Consider the following 18,854-nt stretch of genomic DNA (forward strand, 5'->3'; position numbering starts at 1 on the left):
CATCGTTAATCATTCTCAGCTCTATCACTGACCAGCTTTCTGCAGGTTACAATTATCGGATGATAAATGGTGTTTGGTGGTATTTAGACAACAGGGAGCATTAAGCTAGAAACAGAGCAGCAATGGGACACTGATGGCTGGCCTGGGTCTCCAGTGACACACAAGGATAGTTTATGACAGACTTGTGGTAGTGGTAGTGTGTGTGTGCATGCATTTGCTCTACCGCCTCAATTACGCAGCAGTTAGTCAGTCAACCATCAGACTGGCTAGCCAGGCAGCCAACCGGGTCCAGACGGGCTGAAGCAGCAAGCTGGTAAGCAAAATGAACCACAGTGGCAGTGCAAAGAGACCACTGTCAGACCACATCACAACCACCCAGCACCCTGCCATTTACAGCGCTGCATATGGCTGTCTGCAGGGAGGAAGAGGAAAGAGGGAAGGCAGCAAAGAGATGGAAGATAAGAAAGGAAGGAAGGGAAGGAGGACTGGTGGGATGGCGATGACAAACATTAAAGGAGGAAGAGGGAAAAGTGAAGGATACAAGGTAGGTATGTGAGAGGACTAACAGGAATAGGAAGGTTGGTAAGAGTGATGAAAAGGGCGAAAAAAGGAGGAAAGACAAGCAGAAACGCAAAGATGAAGGAGGTAGACATTTACACAGACCAAGAGCCAAATTTAAGCATTTTCAAAAAAAGGTAGCTTTCCATCTTCATCCCATGTCTAAACCCCGCTATACTCACTACTGACATCTGAGTCATTCATCTGACATAGGATTTGCTGTGGAGACGGGATTTATTTTAATAGCTACCTACATGCAATCCTTGATGATAGATTGCACAGGTAACCAGAGATAGCTAGCTGAATGCTACCAACTCATACATTTTAGGTTCCTGCTTCAGTCCCACATTAAAACTGTGGTCTTTAAAGGCCAACTTAGGTATCATGAAGGGCTGTCAAAAATACAAAATAAGTGGTTTAGATTTGGTTTATCCTGGATTTAAAAATATGAGCTGCAGGTATGTGTTTGTACCCTTCTCTCTCTTAAATTACTACAAATCTAGCCTTTGAACATAACCTTACACAACAGTATGTTGTTAAATTTACTCAGATTTTAACAAACATCATTTTTACTTAGTGATTAGTTCAGACATGGCTGTAACACAGCAGGGAATGCTGGTGTAAATGTTTTTAAGTGTAAAATGTTTAAAGATGACATGTAGGTGGATATCGTGGATAAGAGAAAAGCCAACAGTTAGGACGATGTATGACCAGCAACAAAGGTCCTGCAGTTGTGTGGCATGAGCATCAACCAATTGTCAGAAAATTGGCCCGATGATGACATGAAAAGTCAGGGGATCACTAAAGATAGATTCACCTGAGGGTGACTCACTCAAAACCAGAAATATCAACCTCATGATGACCCTAGAGGAAACGTCAGAGGATCTCCAGGATCATTAAGATTCATCCTTTGTGGATGTCTGTACAAAGTTTCATGGCAATCCATCTGGTAGCTGTTGAGATATTTCATTCTTGACCAATGTGGTGGATCAACCGACCGACCGACTGACAGACGTTGACATCCCTGAAGCCTTGCAGCTAGCGTTGGGCGTTGGGATGTGGGGATGTGGGCTTGGCAAGCTACCACTGGGTAGCATTTAACAGATGACAGCTGAAAACACTGTATCACAGAAGAATCAGCATTTCAGCAATTGAGCACAGCTTACATTTTACAGCTTGACAACCATGCATTTAGAAAATCATACAAAAGACTTTGAATGGTTCCCACAAACCATAGCCGGCAAAAAAAGTACTCTTTCAAAAACATTGAAAAGAAGTCACCTGATGTAAAAAAAAAAAAAACACAACTAAAGTATCCAATGCATGAGCAGCAGTTTGTAACCTGTGCAACAGTTACACTGTGTTCAGGAGAGTGACTACAAGCAGACCATTATCTTGTCATTGCCACTCAGTGTAATGCTTGCTTTTAGAACAGAACTCGGATAAATGGAGCTAGAAAAGAAAAGCAGAGAGAGGGAGGAAAAAAACAGCACAAACAGAAAATATAAGAGGCAGGAAACAAAAAAAAACGAGACAGAAACAGAGAGACAGGTGACGAAGAGGAAGAGGAAAGTGGGATAGGGAGGAAGATTTTTCTCCCGGTGTTATCAGAGAAAAAGAAAAGAAACAGAGTCAGTTTCATGTCGTGAGGAGGAAGCCAGGCCGCTATTGTAGTGAGTTAGCCCGAGGTGTTTTCATACTTGAGTTAGGGCTGATGGATGAAGGTCGTAAGCAGATGAATTAGTGATGAGGATCAGGATGAAAGTGCTTTCCAAGAAACTATAAGGGCCGACCAGGGATGCCCGGGGTGTGAGACTGGAGTGATAGACGGGACAGGCCCCGGCCATGAACCCGTGAACTTTCAACACATATCATACATGCCAACAACACTTCACGTGCCAGTGTGAATGCTAGCTCATTTTATGTACAATCTGTAAACCAGCTGCTGTTTTTCACAGGTTTTCCTTTCTTTAACTGTCATTTTCTTTTTTTTTCAATTTAAGACTTTTTCCCCAATGTTTTCAGCTTGATATTGGCAGCTTGGTGGAAACAAGCTAACAAGTGAACCAAGCTCTAATGAAGCATTCAGCAATTAGTTGTAGTATGGTAGCATTGTAGATTCAAAGCACTTTTTTTTAACATTAAAACCTAAATTGATAACAAAAGAAAAGAAGGAAAGCAATATAGAAGAAATACAGAAAAGCTAGAAAAAAAAAAAGAATCAGTGAAAGATGCTAATGTAGAATCCAATCCCTAAATGAGAGTTTCAGAAGTGATTTAAAAGTCAACACCAATAATCCGACTTTCAGATGCTATTTTGGGAAGAACTTTTTGGTGTTCTCAGTTAGCACTTTCATTGTTTCACAGAATAACTTACACCCAATAACACCCAGAGAACATGTGAGGAGGTTCCTGCCAATTTTCAAAGTTCTGGCATGCATTTATCACAGGAGGGCCTTTTTTTTCTAAATTTACGTGTGGCTACATTGTGTTCTGGTATTTTGAGGCTACTGTCAGTGTGAAAAAAAGTTATCCACCTCCTCTATGATGAATTCTCCCTATATGATTGTTAAATATTGGCAGCAACTGACGAGCTTTGACCTCGCTCATTGATTATGCTCAACTGCCGTCAAAGTCTGAGGTTTGCTGTTACAGATGAAAAGAAATGAGCTGTCAGCCACACTGGAGATATGTAAAGGGGGAGTGTTGTTGTTGTTGACACTTGGTCAGATATTAGGAAATATATAAGAAAAATACCATTACAGCAACAAAAAGGGACCAGAGATGTTTTTGAATAATTGTTGCATGTACAACTAAAGCAGCAAGACACAATTCATTAAAAAAATATTTAAAAAGAGGGCAAGTGCGGGTGGTACAACAACGCTCAAGGGGAAATATATGAAGGAAAATGAGCAAACAAACATCAAGAAAATCAATGAATAAATACATCATATGTAGCTGTGGTTTTATTTGTAATAGTAAAATGTACTGAAAATGTGCATCAGTGTTCAAGGTAAGGTAATATCAGCTATCTTGACTCAACTTACTGTCGGTCCACTTACTAGCTTTTTTCTTACGGTCCACTTACTAGCTTTTTCATAGAGCTTTGAACCACATCTACCGTAAGTGAAAGGATATACTGTACAGTCTCCAAACTTCGACAGTGAGCGGACACTTTCTTTCTGAGGTCAAGAGTGGACCTTTACACTCAGTTGATCTACCTATTCATTTACAGTGCATGTGTATGTTTGAGTAAGAATTGTTTCATAAAACTGAGAAACACAGAGACAAGAGAGAGAGAGTGACCGATAACGTGAAAGAAGAAAAATGGAAAATACAAAAGATAGAAGAAGAGAAAAAGAAGACCCGATTTCAGAGGAGGAGGAGGAGGAGGAGGAGGAGGAGGAGCTGTGTGACAGGCTGCAAATAGAGCAGGAGAGAGAGGGGAGAGAAATAGAGAGCGCAAGGATACTTGCTAAATGAATTTTGCTTTCATCGATGGGGAGTCTACTCCACTGCTGTGTGTGTGTGTGTGTGTGTGTGTGTGTGTGTGTGTGTGTGTGTGTGTGTGTGTATGTGCGCATGTGTGTGTGTGTGTGTGTGTGTGTGTGTGTGTGTGTGTGAGTGTCTGCATCCACATATCTTCACATATAGCATACACATGTATGACTGCCAGAGTGTGTTAGTGTTGCCTATGAGTATGTGTGTTTGCCGCCCTGGATGTGTGCTGAATGTCTCTGTATGTCTGTGTATTTCTGTGTATCTTAAAACACAAATGGTTTTGCAAGTATGCTGGTGAAAAACATTAGCATTTCTTTTAGACAGGTGACTAAATAATGTTCATAAATGCTGTTGTGTCAGGAAAAGACTGGGTTAGTGTGTGTGTGTGTGTGTGTGTGTGTGTGTGTGTGTGTGTGTGTGTGTGTGTGTGTGTGTGTGTGTGTGTGTGTGTGTGTGTGTGTGTGTGTGTGTGTCTGTTTTAGGCGCACTGTCACCAGGATTGGAAGTGACAGGCAGGAAGTATCAGGGGCAGCTGGGTAACAGCCCACTAACCACACAGGGGAGGGCTCTACACTGAAAAACATTACCAGTGGGGGTTGAGAGACGAGAGAGAGAGAGAGAGAGAGAGAGAGAGAGAGAGAGAGAGAGAGAGAGAGAGAGAGAGAGAGAGAGAGAGAGAGATGGAGAGAAGGGATAAAAAGAATAAAGAAGAAAATCAAATAGGAAGGGAAAAAAAGACAGAGGAGTAAACAGGAAATGTGTTAATCCAAGAAAAATAACTTTGGAGCACCCTTACATGCTTTTTATACAGAATTGTTGGGGATTAAAGGAGTAGTTCATATATTTTGGTAAATAAACATGTGTGCTTTCAGACGAGAAGATTGATATCAATGTTGTATGTCCGTTAAAAATACGCTGTGGAATCTTTGACTATTGATTGTTTTACCCGGCCAAACTAAAAAAATCCAAGGACACGTCAAAAAAAATTTTTTCCCTAAAGATGGTTTTTGTCAGCCTAGAAATCTAGATTCACCTTAGTGGCAGCACATTTAATTTGCAGCCAGGGGGGTCTAGGCTAGTAACTCTAGTCAGGCCAATCACATTGTGTATAGAGTCAGTAGATAGGCTTATGGCTGCTGCTGCTGCTGCTGCTGGGAACAGCGATCTTCTTTTCCTTGAGAAAAGAACGGCACAGAAGTCATTCTTTAAAGAAGATGTGTTCGGAGTTTTGCCGACCGGATACGGCAAAAGTTTAATCTATCAACTAGCTTCACCTTCTTCGTTGCTCTGCCTGGTTGTAGCGCTATCCTATTACGTGCAGAGAAAATATGAAAGACACCCGTTTATTCCGCCCCTCGGATTGATCCCTGCTAATGGTGAGTTGGGTCTGGCTTGTCAGGCTAGGTTTCTATCATTTTAGATTTTTTTAAATTTTTTTTATAACACTGATGAAAATATCAGAGAGAGAGAGAGAGAGAGAGAGAGAGAGAGAGAGAGAGACAAGGAAGGTCAGCAAAGGAGAGGACAGACGAGGGAGTGAAGAAGGGAGAGAGGGGTCGTTTTGTATCTTATATGACTTCATTAAAGTTTAAATAGTTCTCATCCCTCTTTTTGGGACACACACACGCTCACAGAGGCATGTGCATGCCCACACACAAACGCTCATTCACGATATTCACACATATATTATACACACGCCCTTGCGTGTGTGTGATTGTGTGTGTAATGAGGAACTGCAAAAAGAGGAGACAAGATTAGAAAAGCAGGCCAAGAGATGGTTTCCCATGGTGCATCTCTGGAAGCATCTGTATTAGACCGGGTCGTGTCAACACTGACTGCTTCTTAAGCGTTCTTGCTTAAAGGTCCCATGGCATGAAAATTTCACTTTATGAGGTTTTTTAACATTAACATGCGTTCCCCCAGCGGCTAGAAATGGCGATAGGTGTAAACCGAGCCCTGGGTATCCTGCTCTGCCTTTGAGAAAATGAAAGCTCAGATGGGCCGATCTGGAATCTTCTCCTTATGAGGTCATAAGGAGGAAGGTTACCTCCCCTTTCTCTGCTTTGCCCGCCCAGAGAATTTGGCACACCCATTAGAGAGAGACATCATGGCTTTCAAACGAGCAAAGTGGCAGTTGGTCAAGGCCACACCCCCACCCTCCACCTTGCTCCCTCCCCTCTCAGAAATGGCATATACTAAGGAAAGCTCATTGTGGGACTGGCTCTAGTGGCTGTAATTCTGCACCAAGGGTGAATTTTGGGAAAGAGACTTCAGATACAGTATTAGGCATACCTCTCAAGTCTCCCGCATTGGGCATGAGACACACGCATTTCAACCCGTTCACACACTCACATGCCACACCTTGTATTTCTCACGCAGAGAAATTACCAGGATAACACCCACCAAGTTGCGCTGCTATTTTTTAAACAGTGGAACAGGTAGAGGAATCAAGTGAGTTCCCCATAGAGTTCAGAAGGCCCTGCCACGCACCAGCTGAGTGAGTGCGGATTTCAAGTTGCGGCTTCCGTCGCTGTTTGTGACTTTGCCCAAGATTGAGTGACAAGTGTACTCGCCCTGTTGTTTATTTGGTTGCCATGACTTCGCGAGTGATGACGTCCTGTCACTGTTCCAGTTGAGGGGAGAGAGAGAGGATGACAGTTCGCTTGAGTTCAGTACATAGGTGTATATATCTATGAGTTCAGTAGAGCACACGGCTCTTTAGAGTCGTGTAATTATGACTTTATATACTACATATGTACATAGCGGAAACCCTGTTGTGCGTCTGCCCTATTTCTGATACTGTGGCAGCAGAAATCAACATAAAGGAAACACTGGGTAGGTTTTGTGCCTATTATTATTATTATTATTATTATAGCTACTTGTTGAATCGGCTGCAGGGCTACTCTGACAGGTTTATATAGAGGTTTTATAAAGATACCCATTTTATAATAGGCCTACCCATAATACTTTAATAACAATACCCATAATAATTTGGAATATTTTTAGTTTTTTCTTTCCTTTTATTTTTACCGCACAACCTCCCAGCCCCCATTGTGAAATCCTTTGGCCTAGGCTATTTCATGATATTTTATCCAGACAATGCATCGTATTAATTGCACACAACATATACACACACACACACACACACACACACACACACACACACACACACACACACACACACACACACACACACACACACACAAAGAAATGCTGACTTAAATAGCTAAGGTCTATATAAAAGCATCCAAAGAGCACCATGTCATGGGACCTTTAAGATTGAGGCCACCTTCAAGTCTGTAAGGTAGGCTAAATAGTAAGCTGAAGCCAGCAGCTGGTTAACTTAGCTTAGCATAAAGACTCAAAACTGTAACAAAGTCCACCGAGCAGCACCTCTGAAACCCGAAAGAACACACCTTGTATGTTTGATCTGTTTAAGCTTTACCGATAGGCCTACTAGTAGATTCTGTTACCTTTACCGATAGGCCTACTAGTAGATTCTGTTACCTTTACCGATAGGCCTACTAGTAGATTCTGTTACCTTTACCGATAGGCCTACTGGTAGATTCTGTTACCTTTACCGATAGGCCTACTGGTAGATTCTGTTACCTTTGGACAGAGCCAGGCTAGCTGTTTCACTTTGTTTTCAGTCTTTGTTCTAAGCTAAACATCTGCTGGCTGCTTCATATTTCATTTTCCATTAACTCTCAGTAAGAAAGCCTTTAAGCTTATTTTCCATTCCCAACTTCCTTTAACTACGGACCTGGAGTAGGAACGCGTTAGCTAGCTCTGAATAAATTTGTTTAACTAACATAAACAGAAAAGTAATAACAACAATTTGTGGTTTTAGGGGGAGCTATTTGGAACTGGAAATATGTTAACCACAGAGACACATCATGTAAAGTCAGCTTTAGAGGTGTAGTTTTTAACTTTGAAGACAGCAATGCTAGCTGTTTGTTCTCGTTTTTCATCTTCACGCTAAGCTAAGCTAAGCTAAGCTACGCTAAACATGTCCTGGCTCCTAATTCAACAATAATTGTGCTTTCTCAAACGATTCCTTCAAATGCACATGCTCAATGGTTCATTGACAGTGATTGGTAAAAAGATGTTCTAAGCCAATGTCCAAGATAAAAAAAGAAAGAAAAGGAAAGTGATGAGGCATTGGTTGAAGAAAGCAAAGTCATTAGGCAGCAGAACAAGAAAGATTCAGAGACAGAAACAAGCGACAGAGATAGACGGTAAGTAATGGAGATAAGGCGAGAGCCATTATGAGTCAAACATTAAGACGGGATGGGAGATGAAAGATAAATACTTAAAAGGTGGAGTGGGAGAAATGGGGTGAAATAATGAAGAGAATAACAAATGAGCAAAGAGGAGAGATAACAGAGAGGAGGGACAGAAGGTTAGAGAGATTTCTTTTTTAAAAAAAGATGAAAATATCAGAGAGAGAGAGAGAGAGAGAGAGAGAGAGAGACAAGGAAGGTCAGCAAAGGAGAGGACAGATGAGGGAGTGAAGAAAGGAGAGAGGGGTTGTTTGTATCTCGTATGACTCCATTAAAGTTTAAATAGTTCTCATCCCTCTTTTTGGGACACACACACGCTCACAGAGGCATGTGCATGCCCACACACAAACGCTCATTTACGATATCCACACATATATTATACACACCCACATGTGTATGTGTGTGTGTGTGTGTGTGTGTGTGTGTGTAATGAGGAACTGCACAAAGAGGAGACAAGATTAGCAAAGCAGGCCAAGAGATGGTTTCCCATGGTGCATCTCTGGAAGCATCGGTATTAGACCGGGTTGTGTCAACACTGACTGCTCCTCCAGCTGAGGCAAAAGAGAGAGAGAGAGAGAGAGAGACACAGACAGACAGACAGACAGACAGACAGACAGACAGAGGGAGAGGGAGAGAGAGAGAGAGAGAGAGAGAGAGAGAGAGAGAGAGAGAGAGAGAGAGAGAGCAAGTAAAATCAGTGTGTATGCTTTTTTTCCCTTTATGTAAGTGTCCCTGACAGACACACAGGGAACGACAGATCACTCTGAGAGCAGAGGAGAAAAAAAGGGGGGGAACGGAGATAAATAGAGGATGCCTTTGAACAGAGAAAGAGAGAAAATGGATATATAAAAGAGTCTCAGAGTGGCAGGAATGGGTGAGACAGAGAGAGAAAGAGAGGAAAAAGAGTGACAGTGATGGATGGGAGAAATAGATGGATGGATGGAGGGGATAGATGAAGGGACGTGAGGCGGGTTAGAGGATGGAGAGGCGGCAGGCGGAGATTGACAGCCTCCTTTCCCGGGGACGGATGAATAAACCCGGCGCAGAGACGGGTAGAGAAAGAGAAAAGATGGAGAAAAGGAGTGAGGGATGGAGGAGGGGAGGTAATGAGAGATAGAGTACGTCTCCGTAATCAAGCCATAAAGGAGAACAGGATCGAGGGAGCGAGGTGGAAAAGACGAGTGGGCTCTGAATGAGTCAATCATGATTAATCAAGACGCTTCTCGCTCTCTGTCGCTCTCTACCTCGCTGTCTCCTTCTTTTTGCTCAGACTCATCACCATCATCACACACACACACACACACACACACACACACACACACACACACACACACACACACCCAAAAGCCTGTTCTCCAGTGCAGCCTCCTGTGCATTCCTATCAGGACTATACACATACACTTTTTTTTTTTTACAGAAGTGCTTTCCAAAACTTGTGATCTTTTGAAACGAAGTTCAATCAACCAACTTGTACTGGATTCATTCAGAGCACACAGGTGGATGCTGAGGGTGGGGGCTTTTTAAACGCTACATACAACAGCAGCAGCGGCGGCGGCGACATCATAGCTTTCAGGTGAGTGGTGTGAAGTGCATGGTGGGAAAAGTACTGCAAATACATTCTTACAGGAGTCACAAAAATGAACTTTATTTATTATTTTTAAGTTATTTTCTAAAAGAGCTGGGCACTGTTTTTTTTTGGTTGTTTTTTAGTCAAACATTAGTTATTAGTACATTGAGGACTATTTTTAGATCTGGATTTATACACATATGGTGCTTTAGTGACCATTTGCAGCAGCAGGACGGTGTATGTGGGTATGACTTCAATTAACAGCGCCTGTGCTTGTTATAATAAAGGCAACATGTCAACGGTGTGACTCACTGGTGTGTTTTTAATAGTTTTTCGACAACAGGGAATGTCTATGGCATAGAGGGAAAAGCTACGTCAGGCAATAATTATTAGTAGGATAAATTCATAGTCGGATTTGGTCTTTTCATGGGATTTGTTGACAATAAGAAAAATACAGAATATCGTCAGCGTTATTCTTTAAGGTGCCACTAATTAAACATCTCGAGTGCAATTGTGGCGCTTTATCTTTTTTTCCACAGGCTCTGATGTGCTCTATAGAAAAAGACTGGATGAGAGAAAACCTCCCCTTTGCTGCCTCTGCGTTGCTGCTTGTGAATCCTCAGACAGAAAGAGAAAAAATAGGGCACTTTCATATTTATTCAAGTGTCAGATCCAGAGCTGTCTATAGGGAGAGCAAAAGAGAGAGGAAGGGAGAGGAAGGGAGGAAGGAGGGCTGCAACCACAGGAACTCTGAGGTTTCACAAGCCTCCCTTTCTCTTTTCTATCTCCACACACACACACGCGCACACACACACACACACACCTGCATGGACACACAGGGGGAAGGCAAACAGAAGAAGGGGGTGAGGGAGAAGGGAAAAAAAACAGTGAGGAGATAAAGGAGGAAGGATGTGCTGTTATTGACACACAAATTACACAGAACTGCATGTGCATCAATCTGCCTATCATCAGTGTGTGTGTGTGTGTGTGTGTGTGTGAATGAGCTGTGAATTTAACACACCAAGTTATGTCTCAGGACTAATAGACAGAGCATCTAAATGAGGATTACGCGCAGGTGCCAAACAGGCTGTGATTCACTGTTTCCGAGATGTCACATCAATTCTGGGTACATGCAGCGCTGAATAGATAAACCTTCATCAACGCAGCCAAAGGAACAGGAAACTCCCTCTCGAATGTGGCACACAAACACTGGAGCACATGTGAGAATACCTCAGAGCAATTAGCTGCTCAGAGTGCAGGTGCTGGTTAAGCGTAAACCAACACTTCCTCCTGGTGGATCTGATGTGAACTACAGAACCCCTCGGGCAGTCAAAAGGCATCAGATCCTGTTTGAATTCATATTTCTGTCTTAAACAAAATAGGTTAAATGATGGATGTGAAAACACTGGTCATTTACACCTCGACGTTGGGTCTTAAAGAAGGTGGACTCACAGATGGGGACACTCAAGTCAGCATGAATCCAAGTACGATCTGAAGACACATCTGTGCTCTTGTCACAAATTTCAGCCTTGCGAAGCCACACGTCACACGAACTCATGTAGTACTGTAAGATTTAGGAAAAATCACCACGAACTGGCTAGCATGTGGTCCTGTAGCCTCTGTAACTCAATTGGTTTTCTCACAGGTTTCATTTTTTAAATCAGTCTTTCTGAGAAGTGGTGAAACAGTACCATGCTGTGAAGAGGGATTTGAATGTTCATGTCAGTGGGTTTCATGTCTTACCTCATTAAATGTTACTGACCATTTTCCAGTATACTTTGAGATTAAAGATAATTCTTTTAAATTTAAACCAACGTTGACGAGAAGTCCTTCAAAAGCCACACCTGGGCAACTCCATCTGCTGAGGATTGTGTGCAAATCGATGATCAAAAGCTCCAGAGAGCAGCCACTAAAAGGTCCTTCTGATGAGTTTGTTTGGTAACACTTTACTTGAAGGGATCTACATAAAAGTGACATGACATTGAAACGTTTATGACTTGTTTATAATGTTTATGACATGTTCATGACAGTGTCATGTCACTCTTATGTAGGGTTGGGTACCGAAACACAGTGCCAATAGGGCACCGGTTCCGACGTAAACAGTAGTAACATGACCGAATAAGAACGACAATTTCGGTGCCTGACTTTTTTAGTTTTTTCAGAAGCATCGCTGCACGGGACGCTACGTTACCGTTAGCTAGTAGCTGGATTAAACCCAAAGGTTAAAATGCTGAAAGCTTACGTTAAGCGGTGTAAAGTGTGACTGGATTTCCCTGTAGAGGATTCCAACACCGTGACCTAACAGTCTGACTGCAGCTGCCGTTGTCGGAAAAACAACACAGAAGGTGCGTTTACTTGAAACTCACCAGCCTTGTGGTGCATTCAAAGTTATTGTAAAATACCCTTTTCCCATCTGGTGCTTGTTTTTGTCGTTTACCAGCAATTTACTGGTGAAATAAGTCATTGTTATAAGTTATTGTTATTACATTATTAATCAATCATTTAATTGTGACCATATGGCCTTAGCAATAAACAAGCCGTTCTTTAAAGTGATGGTTCGGAGTAATTTCACCCTAGGGTCCTTTGCACCATGACCTTGAGCCAAACAACCCCCCAGAAGCTTTTTTTCACCTGGGTTGAACATTGGGAGAGTTAGCGTAGAGTAGCGTTATCAGCTGAATAGCTTAGCACAGGGGCTAATGGATCCGAAGGGTCTCTTAACATTACCCCACTAATAATGCCCGAAATGATACCAAACTTCTACACTAGTACAAATAGGTTATACACTCATAAAACGATGGATTGGAAAGTTTGTAAGTATATCAGAAGTTTATAAAACTTGCCTGCTGGTTTCTGCTGCTGCTGTTGTTACTAACGGGCAGTAAGAGTGCTTAGGGCCGTCTACAAATTACTACACCGAAAAGAGATGCAACAAAAATATTTATTAATTTAATGATTAAATAAGGTAATGTCTCCAAACTTACCTCAATTATAACTTGTCTCCTGCTAGTTATTCTACAGCACTTACTTTAAAAAATAAGTTAAATAAAGAAATATTTTTGTTGCATCTCTTTTCGGTGTAGTAATTTGTAGACGGCCCTAAGCACTCGTCTTACTGCCGGCAGCAGCAACAACAGCAGAGAGCAGAAGCCAGCAGGCAAGTTTTATAAACTTCTGATATACTTACAAACTTTCCAATCCATCGTTTTATGAGTGCATAACCTATTTGTACTAGTGTAGAAGTTTGGTATCATTTCGGGCATTATTAGTGGGGAAATGTTAAGAGACACTTCGGATCCATTAGCCCCTGTGCTAAGCTATTCAGCTGATAACGCTACTCTACGCTAACTCTCCCAATATTCGACCCAGGTGAAAAAAGCTTCTGGGGGGGGTGTTTGGCTCGAGGTCACGGTGCAAAGGACCCTAGGGTGAAATTACTCCGAACCATCACTTTAATGTTGCCGACTGTCGTTTTGTGCTCCTTTTTTATATTTTATATTATATACATTATAAATATATTATATAAATATATTTCGGTTCAGGCACCGGCACAGTTTTAAAAGTATCGTTTTAGCACTGGTACCAGAAAAAACCCAAACGATACCCAACCCTACTCTTATGTAGATACCTTCAAGTAAAGTGTAACAGTTTGTTTTTCATTCTTGAAATATTTAACTGTTTTCCCACCTTTCAGGCAGCCTTTGGTCTCCAGTCATTTTCAGTTGGCTACAAAAATGTACTTGCAACTTGGCTGAGATTTTAGGATAAGGATAAGCAGGTTTAATGAACGGATGGACGGATGAGTTACCATGCAGTTGCGTGGTGATGCAAATGCAGAAAAAGACCATTTTGAATACTCTTACTTGTACATCCTAAATCATCCTAAATTGGAGATTTGGCTGCCAAAAAAGTTTGCAATGATGACCCATCATTTTCTAAAACAAAAAAATCAGAAATATTACAAGTAAACATCAATGTTGACAGAGGGACAATACAAATGTGGTTGTTTTAAGCATTACTGGAGATGTTGGACTGTCTGGAACGCTGGACAAACGGATTAAAACATTCAGAGGCAGCAGTGCTCACCTTTAAACCTTTAAAAACGGCCTTCTGCTTGGACCGTCACCCTGATAGGGTCTGACATACTGCCTGCAGTAACCAGAGGGACTTAAAACAAGTAGTCAAAACGTGAGAAGTTATTCAGTTACAGTAATTCAGTTACAGTAAAGGCGTTCTGCTCACCAAGCACATGGAGACATTTAGAAAGAGTCACAGAAGAGCAGGAACGTTTGTTATGATTTGATTGACTTTATTTGTAAGGCACCAGAAGTCCTTCCTTACTGCAGAACATTTCATATTATTTATAGTAAATGTTTGTTTTACTTTTTTATAGTTCCTTTTTTTGTTTCAATGAAGCTATGATTTCAGACACAAAACATTTTTTTTTTTTTTTTTTTGCCAAAGTACACACTTTTAGGTTTTACATTTTGCACAAAATAAGTATTTAAAAAAAGACCTTTACAAAGCTCAAAACGCTTACAATGCTTCACGCTATGGGGGCAAAAAGTTGGGAGGGTGGGATGTGGTGTGGGAGTGAAGGGGATGGGGGGTGGGGGGGGAGGGCGGGGGGCAGAAAAGAAGGGAGGGGTTAAAGGGCAAAAGGTCAACGTACTGCAGTTTCCCCCCTGGTGTCACATCAGTTTTGTAACACAATAGCACAAAAAATCATCCAGGACAGACAAGAAAAGATGCAGCTATATACACATAAAGCTTTCTATGTATAACTGTATACAGAGGCGAGCGCCTCCAACTACATTTAACAAATACATAGAATTTCATTTGTATGTTTATAACGTCAGCTTTGTAACTCTCATTCTAGTTCATATCGATTAATATTTAAAAACAGAGAAGAGGGTAAAAAAACAAAAAAAACAAAAAACAAGTGCATTGATCACAAAGTTTGGACCAAACATTCTTTTGAAAAAAATGTCTCCACTACAAAGAAATCAATCTTGGGTTCCCCGCAAACATGCATTGATGTGTGCGTTTATGTGTGTGTGTGTGTCGCTTTGTCTACACGCTCTGCCAATCACTACGATGAGTACAGTATGCAGCCAGACACATACAGCGCGTGGGAGGACGATGTGCTGCCAGCTTAATTCGCAAGCAGAATAGCATGTTAGCTTTAGTTGTAGTAAGAACATTTCATCTCTGTGTGTCAAGCCTGTACAACTGTTTATACACACCTCGTTTGTGTTCACGCACATACACAACTACGGGCATCATCCAAGGGGTTACCCACCAATGTCACCGACGGCAGGTCATCTGAACTTTTAAACACATTAAGGGTTTTATTCTGAATGCCTTAACGTGCAATTTGTATACTTTTGATTTCTAAATGACTTCCACAATACAATGTGCTTTATCATCATCATCATCATCATCATCATCATCATCATGCCAAATACCGTTTTGAGTGGTGGTGTTTTTTTTTTTAAGTATTGTTTATTTCACACTTCACATCAATTGATTCTTACAGTGTAGCCGTTATATCAGAGAGGGGAGGCTAAGAAAAGGCATGTGTGTGTATGTTCTGTGTCTCTCTATGTCTGTGGATTTGGTATAAAAACAACTTCATGGACGGGCTGTCTTCAAATTAACACTCGCACAAACACAGGCCACCGCCGCCAAAAAAAAAAATAATCATGTGTGGATCAACAGCGCCACGGTCAGGGGGGTCTGATCACCAATGAGGCTACCTCTCCTAGAAACGTAGGTTTGCCGCTAAAGAGGGGTCCATGTTCAGTTTCATCTCATCTTGTATAAATAAGCTGCTACTAGACCCGTCAAAGGCTCTACACGTCCATAGTCCAGCCACGAAAGGGTGTTTACACATAGAATCGGCCTCAAACTGCTAGTGGTTTCACTGTTCTGGTGCGTTTGTGTCATATTGGGGTTACGGTTTACAACCTGTAAATAGTGTTAAGTGTTGTTGTAAGTAGGACTGAGGAGAATTTTTCTGAAAGTTTTTAACATATCCGACTTGTGAACATGGATGCCTCACGTTCAGTGTTAAGTAATTAAACCCAAATGAAATGGACTATAGTGTGTTTTTGTTGTGTTGCACCGACTTCCAGAATCAAACTGGGGATGTAGTGATTATTTGATACGGGTGTTAACCACTGGGCCACCGGGGAATTTTTGAGGGAGTTATTAAAATTCTGACACTGAGATTTCAAAACGCAGTCAGAGTGTGGAGACATCCCATTATTCCCAGCATAGTTCCAGCCAACTTCCACCTGACGAGAGGCCTAATGAGACAAGCTAATTGAAAACAGGGCCTGTGAAGCTGCGGGGGAGTTTTTTTTTTATTTATTTTTTTTATAAACTCATAGGAGCTGCTGTGGAGGACACTTGCGCTTCATCCGTGTGATCTGCACCGATATCATTTTGTTAGGTCATGGAGACTTCCCACTAAGCGTTGCACGTAGGTGTTAAACCGCCTGCGTAATGTAGTGGGAGTCTGATATGTGACAGACCTGTATATGTACAGTGAATCAAAATGTATAGTATTTAAATCAGGATTTACAGAGGGATCAAAAGCACGGGTCCAGCTGTGTTTCTGTGTCTCGCTGAGATGAGATGGTTCTCAAGACCTGGATCCTGACAGAGACTGGGACTGACTGCATGCGGAGATTAATGTCACCAGTCTAGTCTCTGTATATTAAGTTTGTACACACAGAGTGGATAAATAAGCCATTCCCTCTTGTGACACAGCCTGTACTTGTCCTGTCCTTGTTTGCTCTGGAAGATACACACTGCCCTCTGCTGTCAAACACACAACAAGCACACTCCCCACTCAGTAACCTGCTCTAATATTAGTGCACATTAAAGATGCAAAAGGTGGTGGGGGGTGCAGGAGGCAAACGACATCTCTGTTTATTTAACTACTGAAGAAAATGGTGCCTTTCAGTTAAGGTGCTGGGTAGATTTATGTAGCGTACCTCACAGGGTCAGGCAAGGATTGCAAAACGGGGAGGGAGGGAGGGAGGGGGGGGAGAGGAGGAGGAGATTACTAAATTAGGTGGGTTTGTTCTCTAATCTGACAGCTCTCAGCATGAAGTTTGCTCTAAGAAGGTGCTTTTCCTTTCTCAGTATAAATTTAGGAGTATACAGAAATCTCTCAAATTGTCTTCTCAATACAACACGTCTGCTGGTTTTCGGTTAGGACGCGTCGTTGGGAGGTTTCGCTCTTTAGTCGGGGCACTATTTAAACATTTCTCTGATCCATAGCAATCCACCGTTTAAACTCAAAACCAACTTGTAGCTTGGAATGAATGCATGCAATCTGTACTGCCAAAACTATAACCACTACTGATCTCTGCCACTCTCCACACTCCTCTTTCTTGGGAAAATGAAGTTTGTAGGAATCCTGTGTTGTGTCTGACAAGTGTTGCAGCTTGCCAAAGAATCCCTGTTTAACATTTAGCTTGTTTTAACACCTACAGTACAGTGCGTTGAGTCTCAGGATCAGTCCTGCATAACAAGGACAGGCTTACTGTAGAACAGAGGCAAGAGGTGGGTGAGAGTGGGAGGAAGAGAGGCATTGAGGGAAAAAAACAAACAGAAACTCAACAGGAATAAGAACTGAGAGACAGAGCGACAGGAAGGCAGGAAGGAACAGGAATAGAAAGCAGTAAGAAAGTGTAAAAAATAAAAGTAGTAAAAATAACAAGCTTAATCACATACAAAAAAAAAAAAAAAAAAAAAAGAGACTGTATTTGGAGAAAAGACACAGGAGACACTGTGATGGTGATAAGAGAAGGGAGAATAAAGAAACAACCCAAGGATGGTAAATATGAAGCGATCAGGACTAGTCTGACATAAGGGGCGGGTGCCAGAGTTGGCTAGGGGCCTGTAGCTGGAGCTGTGGTGATGGGATTGAAGCCCATGTTGCTAAGGTCAGAGAGAGGGAGACCAGGGGAGAGGCTGTAGACCAAGGGGGCTCAGATCTGGGGATTCAGGTCTCTGGACAAAAACAGAGCTGAATGGGGACACCATCTAATCAGACTTGTCTCCGTCCTCCTCGCGGTGGCTGTCAACTCCGTCACGCGAAGCTTTCTCCTCCTTGGCCAGCTGGGCCTGGGAGGCCAGCAGAGAGGAGAGGGAGAAGAGGCCGGAGGAGGTGGTGACGGCGGGGAGGGTTGGCTGGCTCAGGCCCAGCGGCAGGGGGGTCATGGGCAGGGCCAGGCCCTGGAGCTGAGACAGCTGGTGAGCCTGGAGCTGCTGCTACATGGAAGACAACCAGACACAACTTAGGCACAGCAGGATAGACCAAACACAAAAATCACTGCACAACACTGAGGGACATGCAGCATCGGCACGGCACAGACGTATTATATGTTGCAAATTATGTTTTATATATAACCCCTGAGGCACAGCTCTAATAGCTCAGGCACAATAGAATAGATGGAAGGCACATATCATAGCTAAAATGCATCCTCTGTAGGAGATGGAAAGTCTGCAGCACACATAACTTATTTATAACAGATGCAATTTTCAATCTATATAGCCCCAAGAAAACAAGTAAGGCGGGAGAATACTGTACAAAAATGTACAAAAAAACACATTTTCCACACATGGTCCACAATATAACACAAATATACACATAAAAATGTTTCAATTTAGCGTATAGAAAAGACAAATTGTTCCTGCCAAGCCTGTTCTTTTACACACTCAACGACATGACACATCAGTGGGTTGATTTTATCACAATCCTGACTTCTCATAAACTGTATCCAACATCCCCCAACAGCACAGGCTGCACCTACAAAGTCAACAGCTCTGCTTTACATTCAGACCCAGAGCTCAAATGCTCCATGTCCTTTCAGGTATGCATGATGTATAAAAGTATGATATAAGGGGCTTATAAAGAAAGATATTGA

The 18,854-nt window shown here is 42.1% G+C and overlaps 1 protein-coding gene across 2 annotated transcripts in view; it reads right to left on the bottom strand.

Annotated features, from left to right (window-relative positions):
• Positions 1–14,519: 14,519 nt before the first annotated feature.
• Positions 14,520–18,854, bottom strand: part of tle5 (TLE family member 5, transcriptional modulator) — a 42,863-nt gene continuing 38,528 nt past the window's right edge. Inside the window, exon 7 of one of the 2 annotated variants that reach the window (XM_028587941.1) lies at positions 14,520–18,195. In XM_028587941.1, coding sequence (XP_028443742.1) covers positions 17,971–18,195 — 225 coding nt within the window. In that variant the 3' untranslated portion in view covers positions 14,520–17,970. Of the gene's footprint in view, positions 18,199–18,854 lie in introns of both variants that reach the window. The other variant, XM_028587940.1, reaches the window with a different exon arrangement.

The sequence above is a fragment of the Perca flavescens genome, chromosome 9 (genome assembly GCF_004354835.1).
Source record: "Perca flavescens isolate YP-PL-M2 chromosome 9, PFLA_1.0, whole genome shotgun sequence".
Taxonomy (NCBI): Eukaryota; Metazoa; Chordata; class Actinopteri; order Perciformes; family Percidae; genus Perca; species Perca flavescens.